Source organism: Lycium ferocissimum, chromosome 6 (assembly GCF_029784015.1).
Source record: "Lycium ferocissimum isolate CSIRO_LF1 chromosome 6, AGI_CSIRO_Lferr_CH_V1, whole genome shotgun sequence".
NCBI classification, from domain to species: domain Eukaryota; kingdom Viridiplantae; phylum Streptophyta; class Magnoliopsida; order Solanales; family Solanaceae; genus Lycium; species Lycium ferocissimum.
The window spans coordinates 69,182,418-69,195,402 of record NC_081347.1 but is presented as its reverse complement, the minus strand read 5'-3'; the positions used below and the strand labels follow the sequence as shown (position 1 = coordinate 69,195,402).

General features: G+C 32.7%; 1 protein-coding gene across 1 annotated transcript; it reads left to right on the top strand.

Moving 5' to 3' along the window:
• The first annotated feature begins 755 nt into the window (after positions 1–755).
• LOC132060204 (GRF1-interacting factor 1-like) lies at positions 756–7,990 on the top strand. Its single transcript, XM_059453119.1, has 5 exons — positions 756–1,141; positions 6,109–6,185; positions 6,611–6,695; positions 7,397–7,803; positions 7,834–7,990. Exons 1-4 carry the CDS (start codon positions 1,061–1,063, stop codon positions 7,769–7,771), a joined length of 618 nt encoding a protein of 205 aa, XP_059309102.1. The 5' UTR covers positions 756–1,060; the 3' UTR covers positions 7,772–7,803; positions 7,834–7,990.
• Positions 7,991–12,985: the final 4,995 nt, after the last annotated feature.

The following is a 12,985-nucleotide window of genomic DNA, read 5'->3' as shown; positions in this document are numbered from 1 at the left end:
AATAATTAATTTCGAGATAATTAATTCAGTATAAGTTATCCTGAGATAACTTATTTCCAACCCTTAATTGAGAGGAGCTTTGAAACTATAACAAGCATTAAATTTGTTCATTTAATTAAGAATGTGTCACTGGTAAATTTGAAAAAAGAATAAAATACCCTTTTTGATAGATTAAAACCTCAATTGTTTTGGATCAACTTTTAAAGGCTAAATCTTCAATTATCCAAGTAGCTGAGTCGACGTGATAAAATTTATAAACTTACGAGTCGTTTGGTAGTTGGTTCGAGTTATGTAATTATATAAATTAGTAATACATGAATTAGTTGTGGGAGAATCTATCTATTATTTTATACAGAATTTAAGTATTCATGCAATAGTTATTCCACTTTCAATTTTAATATAAAATAATATATAAATTTTTTCATATTTATTAATTATGCGTGTTCCTAAATTACAAATCAAACGTTATATTAATTTTAGATGTATATAACTTATTCCATCAGCTGTCAAACGTACTACTACTTGCTATATTAAATTCATATCTCACAAACCAACTACTAAACGGTCCCTTAGGTGTCAAAGTAACTTTTTCATACTATAGGCGACAGAATCACATAAAATCAAGAAAGTACTGCCGCAATAAATAAAATTAATGGTGATGATAAGGTTAAAAAGAAATGGTCCAAACCCCAAAGCAGGTAAAACATTTTACTAGTCTTCCCTACAGGCTTATAATGGCTTCTTTCCCACAATAATCCAGATTCTTTTTCTCACTCTACACACAGTCAGTACAAAAACTGAGTCCTGTTTCTTTTCTTTGCTATGTACTGTCTATGTCCCATTAATTGCCATTGTTGTGTTATTTATTTGAGTGTCACTATTCAAGTCAAGTGAGGTTTTGAACAGAACAATATAGAGGGTGGTGCATATAGGGTCCATTTTGACTTGATAAGATTGTAAACTTTGCATTTACAACACCTTTTAGATAAAAGGGTGTGTGTATTTGTGTGTGTTTCAGTGTGTGTTGTGTGGGGGTATAAAAAGAGGTGTGAGGGGAAATATGCAGCAGCACCTGATGCAGATACAGCCCATGATGGCAGCTTACTATCCAACAAACGTCACTACTGATCATATTCAACAGGTTCTTTCCTTTTTTCTTACTCATCTTCTTCTTCTTCTTGTTTACCTTTCTGTGTTTCTTTGTCTTGTGTTCACTGCTTTTAGTCCTCTCTGATATCTGCCATGTTACCTGATGATGCTTTTTTTTTTTTTTTTTTTTTTTTTGTGTGTGTGTACAGTATACTGTCCAAAAAATGATTAAAATGTGTTCTTTATAACAGTTAAAAGTTTCTAAATGTAATGGTTACACTCAGAGCTGATTAAAACTTTCTGTGTTTTGAGTTTTACTGCCACCCATAACATGAAAAATATATATACTAGTGTAGTTATTTTTGAGGTGGTAACTAGCTAGGGGTACTTTGGTTGCTTATGCTTGGCTTTTAGTAGTTTGTAATCTTTCTTTTTCTTCTTCTTCTCACTCTTTATCTGTTTCTTTGTTTTCTGTTCACTGCTTTTAGTCCTCTCTGATATCTGCCATGTTTACAGTTTACTGATGCTTTTTTGTGTACAGTATGCTGTTGCAGAGATGAATAAGCAAATAAAGGAATATGTTCTTTATAACTGTTAAAGCTTCAACATAGTAACATAGTAGATAATTCTTTTTTCATGTGGTGAAAAGGATATATTAGTGTTGTCATCTATTTGAGGTGGTAGGTAGCTAGGGATACTTTGGTTGCATGTTCTTGGCTTTTAGTAGTTTGTAATATTATTCTTTTGTTGTTTGATAAGTCCTGTGCTAAGGGGGTATCTATTTCTTTTATCTGCAGAGATGATTAAGTAAATAAAAATGTGTTCTTTATAACAGTTAAAGCTTCTTGATGTAATGGTTACCCACAGATAAGATAAAACTTTCAGTGTTTGAGTTTCTTACTGTCACCTGTTAATTAAAAAGAATTTCATGTGGTGAGCAATGAAAATATGAAAAGGATATACTAGTGTAGTTATATCTAAGGTGGCAGTTAGCTAGGGATACTTTGGTTGCTTATTCTTGTCTTGTGTTCACTGCTTTTAGTCCTCTCTGATATCTGCCATTTTATGTGCTGATGCTTGTTTGTGTACAGTATACTGTTGCATAGATGATCAAGCAAGTCAAAATGTGGTCTTTATAACAGTTAAAGCTCTTAGATGACTTTCTGTATTTGAAACTTTGCTGCTGATACTTTTTTGCATACAGTATACTGTCCAAGAAATGATTAAGTAAATAAAAATGTGTTCTTTATAACATTTACACACAGAAAAGATAATTTTTTCTGTATTCAAGTCTCACCATCGTTTATTATTAAAAAAAATTCCAGGTGTTGAGCCATGAAAATATGAAAAAGATATAGTAGACTAGTGTAGTTATTTTTGAGGTGGTAGGTAGCTAGGGATACTTTGGATGCTTATTCTTGGCTATTAGTATATGTTGTTTCATAAGTCTTGCTAAAAGGGTATCTATCCCTATTTTGTAATCTTGTTCTTCCTCTTCTTCCCACTCTATGTTGTTTCTGTAAATATCAGATGCTTTTATGCATGCAGTATACTATTGAAGAATGATTAAGCAAATAAAGATGTGTTCTTTACAACAGTTAAACCTTTTAGATAACTTTTTGTGTTTGAAACTTTGAGTCTCTATGCCACCCTTTATCAAGAAAAGATTTCATGTGGTGAGCCATGAAAACATGAAAAGGATATACTGGTGTAGTTATTTTTGAGGTAGTAGGTCTCTAGGGATACTTTATTCTTGGCTTTTAGTAGTTGTAATCTTCTTTTTCTTTGATGTTTAATAAGTCTTGCTAAAAGGATATCTATTTTTTTGTAATCATTTCAACAGGTCTTTCTTTTTTCTCCTCCTGCTTTCTTTGTTTCTGTTCACTGCTTTTAGTCCTCTCTGATGTCTGCCATTTATACAGTATATTGTTGCAGAGATGATTAAGCAAATAAAAATGTGTTCTCTATAACTGTTGTAATGAGTACATACAGAGTGATGAAACAAAGGAAAAAGAAAAAGAGGAAGAAAAGGAAGAGGAAAGAAAGAAGACCTGTTGAATCAGTATGCAGTCTTTCTTCTTTCCTCCTCCTCCTCTTCTTCTTCTTCCCCATTTTTCTGTTTCTGTTCACTGCTTTTAGTCCTCTCTGAAATCTGCCATTTTACCTACTTATGGTTCTTTTGAGTACGGTATGCCAGTCTAACAGATTTTTTTTTTTTTTTTTTAATAAGCCATCACCTTAGGTTGTGATCCCTTAGGTGTGGGGGGTTAGGCTTGACCCCTACCATGTCCATTAATGCACAAAAATATTACACATGTTAGAGGGGGACATGGACCAAACCTCTAACCATTACTATCTGCACAAAAAGTTACACAGGGAGGATTTGGCCTATACAAGTTCCGTCCCTACAACTACATTAAGAAAATTAACTTACAAAGAAGTTGCTTTTATCATATCTCCTTCGCATTGATGGGAAGCGCCATTTATCCAGTTGAATTAAACCTTTAACTTCTTGTGGCAATTGATGTCTTGAGGTATAAAAGGTTTCATTTCCACTGGCAGCAGCTAACTTTGCAAAAAAATCAGCAATCTTATTAGCTTCTCTGAAGCAGTGTTTGAACTCCACCACTTCGCTCCTTGCCCAAGTGCTCTGAATAAGATTCTTCAGTTTCATATTAGCAGTCGATTTCTTCTTAAGCATGTCACTGATAATTTTGGAGTCCATCTCGATGATAACTCTGTTGAAACCATTTTCAGTACACCACCGAACAGCAAAGTTGGCAGCCTTTGCTTCTGAGTAATTGTTGCTGCGAAATTCTATAGGCTTGGAGAATGCCATACAAAAATCTCCATTGCTGTCCCTTATAATCCCTCCAATGCCAGCCTTGCCAATATTCTCCATGTAACTTCCATCCACGTTCAGTTTAAAAAAACCTTGCTCAGGGAATTGCCATGTAACCTGGTGAATGACCAGTCTAACAGATGAGTAAGCAAATAAAAATGTGTTCTTTATAACAGTTAAAGCTTTTGAACGAGTAGATAAAACTTTGTGTTCAAAACTTTGAGTCTCACCGCCACCCATTTTTAAAAATATTTCACATGTTGAACCACGAAAACACATGTGATTACACTGGTTATGTTGTTGTGTTGAGCCATGGAAACATGAAAAAGATTTGCTAGTATAGTTATTTTTGAGGTGGTAGGTAGCTAGGGGTACTTTGGTTGCTTATTCTTGGCTTGTAGTAGTTTGCAGTCTTCTTTTTTTTATGCTATTTGATAAGTCCTGCTAGAAAGGTATCTATATTTTGTGATCTTTTTCTTCCTTTTCTTCCCCTTTTTTGTTGCTTTTTGTAAATGTCAGATGTTTTTATGCATACAGTATTTTGTGGAAGAGATGATTAAGCAAATGAAAATGTGTCCTTTATAACCGTTTAAGTTTTAGATGAGTCTGCCACTCATTTTAACGTGAGTCTTGATTTCGAGTTTGTTGAAAATAATAAACTTAAATGTTTTTTTTTCTTTTTTCCTTTTTTTTAAACTTAAATGTTTAAATGTCTAGGTTCATACGTTTGGTGCTGTTTATATGACGATTAGGATATGTAGGTGCATGTATTTGATGTTTTAAATGTGGGTAAGTTCATAGTACGTGAGAATCTATTTAGTAACATTGATTCTAAAAATAACTGCACTAGTCCTGCTTGAAAAGGTTATGTATATATATTATGGTTTTACTGACACTTCAACATATACTAGTGCAGTTATTTTGAGGTAGCTACTAGCTAGGGGATACATCGGTTGCTTTTTCTTAGCTTTTAGTAGTTGTAATCTTTTTTCATGTTGTTTGACTAGTCCTGCTTAAAAGGGTGAACTTTGGTTGGTTATTCTTGGCTTTTGGTAGCTGTAGTTTTTTTTTTTTCTCTGTTTAATAAATGGTTGTAGTCTTACTTTTTTCTGTCTTTCTTGAACTTCTGTGATACTTTTGCATGTTCAGTGGAGAGAAGAAAAATCAGAAGGTTTTGAGTTTCTTTTGTCAATGTCAGATATAACCTAATAGTAGAGCAAACTTTGAGGCTGAAAAGTGAAAACTAGTGTCTGAAAAGAACCACTTTAAAATCTCAGTTTGCAGACTGCTACAGCTGGTGTTTGTGCTCCTCCTGCTAAGTGAAGTTGATGTACAGAAAATATATCCATTAGTCTTGCATGAATATGCCTCCACAATAAAGGACTTTCTTGCTCAATTTTCACTGTCAGTTTCTCAAAGTTGTTATTTGTTTGGGTTATGATGCAGTAGTTGACTACAGCAGTATTCAGAGTTGGTCATAAGAGAGTCAATTTAATAATAATTGCAGCCTTTCCTCTTTAAAAAGTTAAAACTTTTAACATTCAGAATAATATAATCTTTAAAAGGGTCATATACCCTTCTTGGGAAGCAATTTTGAATATTTTAATAATAGTAGGTACATTTGGTAGTGTTATCTAGGTGACTATAAGGGCATGTCTAGCAAGAATATTAAGTTCATTATTGTGTGTCTTTTAGCTATTCTCGATGGTTATTTAAATAATGTTCATGTAACTAAAAGTTTAAGAATCACTTGTCACACTACGTAAGATAGGAGTATTTTAGAATATGAATTAGTGTGATCTGTTTCGTCCTATTTGTGCCTTACAATATTACGATTTACGAATATATTCCAACAATTGTCTAACCTTAGAGCGTAAACCTCTATTTATATCTTAACTGAAATGTTTGTTTTGATTCAACATCACTATATACACTAAAATTTGAAGCAATATATATATATATGGTTTTAGTGATTTTGTATTTCTGGTTGTACAGGTAGTTGAATCTAACCCTTTCCTCAGAAAACTGAAGTATAAATAGCTTCCATTTCTTCTACTATCAAAATGAATAGCTTCCATTAAACTATTGCTGTTTTGGCTGTTCTTTTATGAGATTTTGGGCATTATCTATGATATTATATTTTTTGCTTATGCTGGCTTTCTTTTATTCTATGTTAGTATTTGGATGAGAACAAATCTCTGATTCTGAAGATTGTTGAGAGCCAGAACTCTGGGAAACTCAGTGAATGTGCAGAGTAAGTAAAGTTCACTTTTTTCATTCTTTTTGTTTCTTTGAAACCCTGGGGTAAGTAATTAAAGCTTTTACTTTCTCAAGACAAACTGAAGGCCACTGTCTTTTAATTAATGCTATATATAAGATTCTCCAGTCACCTAGTCATATAATAATCCTGTTTCTTTTATTGATGCTATATGTAAGATTCTCCAGTCACGTAGTCATTTAATAACCCTGGATTAAGATTTTATGCTGTCATCAGTCTGGATTTTAGGTCTCATCAGTAACATGTTTGAATCTTGAACATTGAGAAAAAAAGGGAACAAACTATACATTTTTCAACTCAACTTTTTTAATTCATGTGAAATGGACTGAGTATTTGATATACATCCCTTAAATTTAAAGTTTATTTGCTTAGATATGGTAGCTATATTTGTGTTGTGGCAGGAACCAGGCTAGGCTTCAGAGGAATCTGATGTACCTTGCTGCTATTGCTGATTCTCAACCTCAACCTTCTAGCATGCATTCTCAGGTAAGGAACTTCTTGATTTTGTTACAGTATTGGTTGAGAGCATGCGTTGTGATTTTTTTATATGGTCTTGGACGGCGCTCACTTCATCACTTAACTGGGGTTAGGTATCTAAACTTTATTATTTACACAAGAAGTTAAGTTATTTACACTAGTTGTATAAAAAATTTTACAATGTCGGTGCAATATTAACATGTTACAGCAGGTTATTTACTATTGGTTATAAATTAGTGATCAATGCTTATTAAATGGAGTTACTTGCAATTATGTCTTAAATAACCTGATTGTGTAAATGTCGTCAGTGCGTAGAACTCAACTCTTTTGTTGATACATGTTCATTTTTTACATACTTTGTGCTGAGTATCACCACTTGATCCTCGATATTCTCTAATCCTTCTTTTTTGCTCAACATCCTCTTGAGTTGTTGGAAACTTGGAATATAAGTTGAGCTCTTAAAAACAAGTTTCATTAGTGACATTTCACTCCTCCTCATCCCCACCTCCACCCCCACTCATATACTGTTTGTTTACACATAAATGCCCCTTTGGGACAATGTTTTCTGGTTACTTACCAAACAGAAAACTACTTCCCAAAAAAACATTTTCCTTCACACCAAACATACCTTTAAATGCACTTTAAGTATTAATTATAGAATATTCAGAATAATATTTTCTCCCAACACATTTTAAAATGTGCTTGTGTAGTTCTCTTCCGGTGGGATGATGCAAGCAGGGACACACAATTACCTGCAGCAGCAGCAGCAACAAGCCCAACAAATGGCAACACAATCACTCATGGCTGCAAGATCCTCCTCAATGCTCTATGGACAACAACAATTATCACCATTTCAACAACAACAACTTGGCATGAGCTCTGGCAGTGGAAACACTGGACTTCATCACATGCTACAAAGTGAATCATCACCTCATGGTGGTGGTGGTGGAAATGGTGGTTTCCCTCATGACTTCAGCCGAGCAAATAAGCAAGACATTGGGAGTACTATGTCTGCTGAAGGGCGCGGTGGAAGCTCAGGTGGTGATGGTGGTGAGAATCTTTATCTGAAAGCCTCTGATGATTGAAATTAAGCTTTACTAGTTTATTTAAGGTAGTAGTAATGATAGGAAGGAGAGGTTTATTTAAGGTTTTGATAGGAAGGAGGTTTTAGTTTTTTCTTGTCAACTAATTTACGAACAATATTTAGTTGGGCAAGAATTTTGATGAAAGAATTGTGTGGTTAAGTGATGGACTTGTGTAATCTGTGTGTTGTTAAACACAAAGGTGACCTTTTTTTGGTTGTATGTCTAATGTCATGTACATTTGTTAGGTCATTTTGATTTGAATTGCTTTTCTTGTCGACTTTATTAGTCTCTACGTTGTATGAATTCTCTAAAAATGTGTCAGATTTTGTAGAAGTAGTGTAATTTTAGAGGATTCGGCATGTACCCGACAAAGCATTTTTGAGGATCCAACACAATTGCGATAACATTTTTGAAAATTTAAACATAGGCTAGGGTGGTTTGCTTGCTTGAAGTAGAAAGTGGATGGATGCTTTTGAGAAGGTATTGCACTAATTTGTGCCCGACCAGGAATTAAACTGATCAACACTTGGTCATAGTCTATTTACATCAAACCAAGCATGGTGTTTATATCAAATTAAATATTTAGTGTTTATATCAAGCCACATGATTTAACATTAGCATGTAAAAATTAATTAAAGTAAGAGTGCGTGCCACTTAAGCTTAGTTAAGTGATAAATATATGTTTAAAGACGCATATTTTTTATTTATTGGCTTGGTATGAATATTGGGTAAAATTAATCTTTTATTGAAACTTATCCTTTTTTTCAACTGCGCCAAATTCAATCTCGAAAAATGAATAATATCTCGCACTACGTGGTTTCAATCATGCAATAATATTGGGTGTTTGATAATTACGTACTACTTGAAACTAGAAATATGCAATAGGGTGACGTAACCACCACAAAAAAAAAAAGAGAAAAAAGAAAAAACAATAAAGATTACTTAATATATATCCAACTTATAATATGGTTAACTGAATATCTAATAACAAGAAATGCATACAATAAAATAATTCAAGATTATTAATTTCCTTATTATATTACCACTTTTTTTTGTAAACAGAACAAGATTATTTTAGGATTATAATTCCACATACTATATGGTAGATCATACCAAGATTTTAATATAAAATGCATTCCGGTTTTAGCTAATCTATATATATAATAAAACCAGGCATTGAAAAAGTGATGTGACATCTCTCTATGGCCTAAAATACCATTTATTTATTTTTCTCCTTCATTTTGGCATTTTCTCTATTTTTTCATCATTTGTGTGCTATGTTAAAAAAGCTCAAAAATCATCCTTTAATTCTCTTATTTATGTTAAGTATACTATGGTAAAGAACTAAAAGTTCTTTAACGCTCCATATAAATTTAAAAGCACACTATGTCCCTATTAAATAAATAATAAAGTTGTCCGTTATCTTTCCATAAGAAAAGCCAAATAGCATCAGATTAGCAAAAACAGTGGAGTAGTCTAATTAGTTCTCATTCTTTGGCTTTTTCCTCACTTATTTTCGTTGAAGTAAATCATCTAATTAATCACTTGTGTCTTTTGGTTACCTGCCTTTATTATTTTTTTTTTAAAACACAATAAATACTCATTATACCTTGAGACTTGAGTCTCTTCAATTACCTACCCTTATTGTATTATTTAAACCACAATAAATTCTGAAAGTACTTTTAATATTGGCAAATGGCGTGCTTTTGAGTCCAATGCACTTATTTCTTCCTCCCAAATGCACACGGCAGCCTCCAAATGTGTGTCTCTCTCTCTCTCTATTTGTTTTTCTATTCCCGTTGAGATATATGAAACTGACAAAAGAAAAGTTTTCAAAAGTTGCTTTTTGGTGAAACATGTGTCTGGTGGAGGAAAGTTGATCAATCATATATCACATTATTGAATTATTTCCTTGTGATTAAATAAAGAAACTCTTAGCAGACCACACATACTACCTAGCTATATATATATAGTATGGTTTCTGTTTTCCGTTAATAGTTATTTCGTTAAATGATTAGGTTTCTTGAAAAACGAAATTCATTCTGAATGGATGGGGTGAAGAATGAAAAACGTTAACTAAAGCCCACGGGATAACGTTTGCAGATGCAATCATAAATCAAATCAGATCAAACATTCAGCTTCTTAGTGCACAAGTAAATTTTCTACTTATGTACTTAAGTAAATACTTTGATTTTGTTTTACTACTTCTAAAACACCTTATATGGAAAATTTGGGTTTACAAGTCAAAAGAAGAAAATAATATGCTGAATAATTTAATAGGAATGGATCAAGGTTTAGTTTACAACCATCGATTGCCCGTGGCACTATAGAACTAGATGCATGACTTCGACACAAAATGCAAATTTTCTCTTTCACTCTATGAAAGTATCAGTCGAGAATTTCATGTTTTACACTTTATACTTTCTTTAGTTAATCAAAATTATCTCTAAGGAATACCTTCAAAAATTGTAGTGTTAGGAGAAGATGCATGATTAAATGTTCCTTATTTTACAGTATTAACTATGTGGAACAGAAAAAGTTCAGTAATGGAATTATTGTACGTAACAATAAAAGTTTAAAAGAACCTTATATCATGGCTTTGGCAGATGAGCAACAGGAAAAATAGAAAAAGTAAAAGAAAATGAAGCGGAGAGAAAATTTACCACTTGGATTGCCATCTTGAATCTCTAATGAATCCAGCAAATGGAGAGAACAGATTTAACCCCATTATGGGTGCATTTGGAGTTGTAGACTAAAATATCTTTACAATATTTTAATTGTTTTGGCTTAAAAAAAAGAATATTTCATAAATTAAATGATTATTTGTAATCGCGCCGAAAAATTTACTAATACCAACAATCAAAGAGAGAATAAATATAATTATTTCAGATTTTATCTCAAAAGTACCCTAATCCCGATAATCAGACGACTCTCTAGTATTTGTAGAAGACATTATCATTTTGAATACGACAGTGAATCTTGATACGTATCTCTATATAAATCTAGTTTTCTTGAGAAGCTTCCAATTACTTATATAAAATGGTAGCTAGACACGTACGTAACAAAACCATTAACGTCATTTAAAGTTTAAACACGTGCTTTGACAAGAGTGTAAAATGGCTGTTTCAGTCATGAATGGTGTATGAATCTTTTCTACGTATTTTATAAGATTTTATAACATTTATTTTTAACCCCCGTAGAAACCTGCAACCTCTATTTTTTGGGTGTGCTACTCACTAATTTGTAATAGCTCGTAAACTACACGGGAGGTGTAAATCGCACTAGGCAAGCCCCGGTGCGGTGACGAGCTCTGACTGAGAAGGCTGTTGGTGAGGGAAATCGATCTTAGGTCTCCCATGTGGTAAACCGCTCACCCAACCCTTGCAGTGCACTTATACCTCTGCCTAAAATTTAAGAAAGAAAAAAAATTTAGGAAGATGATGGCGATTTGTGTTAATATGATCGTTAATTAATTTAAATCTAGTGATTACTTTAACACTATGGAGCTAATTTGTTGTTTTGACAGTTTCGATGACGATTGATACTTTAATAATTATTCCGTCAAGTCCATCTTAAACATCGTTTAAAATTTTTGTACACTTATTAAAAAGTTAGTACTTAATAGTGCATAACTATAATTTATTAGGATTATTTGACTGAATTACCTTTCATCTCTCTTCAAATAACTGTTGAGTGACTTTTTAGAAATTGTGTAGATCAATTTACTGGAGTAATATAAAATAAAATAAAAAATTTGTCTCCTTGGTATCCTAAAGTGTTCACATTTTTCTTCACCAAATTTGTTTGACTAAAATTACATCTAAAATAGGCCAGAGGTGATAATTGTGTTTAATCTTTTTCATAATTTATACAAGTTTTTTTTAGAAACAAAGTTTAAGTATTTACACGTACAATGTAATTTGATAGACACTAACTTGTTTATCATGAAATTGTTTAGATTATTAATCCATACTTAATGCAGAACACGTTCATACAACCTAGTTGCGCACAACTTTTAAAGTAATTTTGATCTAACATAAATTGCAAATTAATTAGTAACAAACTTAAGAGGAGAAATAATTTTTAGTTTGTCACAATTGAGTAACCTGTGGATCACCAAACATATTGTCATCTAATCAATGATATAAAGTTAATCTCTACCTTTATCTTTTCCATATTTTCAAGTTTGACAAAGACAGCAATCAGTTGGATGATTTTCAAGAAGTCTAAGCCGCCTAATTAATTGCAAAAGGTTCGGAATTGCCTCGCACTTTCTCAGCACCACAGTTTTGACAATTTTCATTTGGTTACAATTGTAATGGAAAGAGACATTTAGTTTAGTACTTATAATAAAAGAACTCCAAGTTTAAAATTTAGTTGTATAACTGTCCAGATGTTACACATTACTACATCTTAAGTTAAAAAAAAAAATAAAAAAAAAAATTGAAAGCAACATGTTTCTCATTCAAAAATTGATCTTATTTCCCACTCGATCCACGGTATTCGCTTTTGTCCCTCACTAATTTAGATTCACTAGGCGTAAGACCCATTAAAAAGAGATTTGCTCCCATCAGTACTTTTTCAATTCCCACGACTCGAACCTGATACCTCAAGTTGAGAGCGGAGGCGATCATATTCATTCCACCATAATCCTTGATGGTAAAAAATTAGTCTAAACAAGTTTCAACTAACTAATGTTGACACATTAAAAGAATATGATTTTTTGTAGTACTCTAAAGCATCTCTTAAAATGTGAATGGTGATAGATATAAGGACTCTGATGAGGTGTCTAAGAAAGGACAACCCGCTTCACAAAACATCCCGCATCAGATACTCACAAATTTGGTGTCGACAAAAATCAAGAAACTGTACCTTTAGTCATGGTCTTACGGAGCATATAATCAAGCCAAAAGCTAGCATTTTGGTCTTATCTCGCCTAACTCTAGCTACACTTATAGTTGCAAATTGCAATATACAGATGATAACTTAGACACTGAAACTTCTAGTGTGTATGTGTGAATGAAGAAAGGGATCACGAGCCCAATTTACAATGTCAAATGTCTTCCCTGCCCATTGATAAAATATTTGGCTCTTTGTGTTCCTCTATTAAGAATATTCATAATCCCATTATAATCACTTCATGCACATTAGTTTGGGTTAACTTTATGCCTTGAGATTTATCAAGATTGAACAAAATAAAATTCAAGATATAAT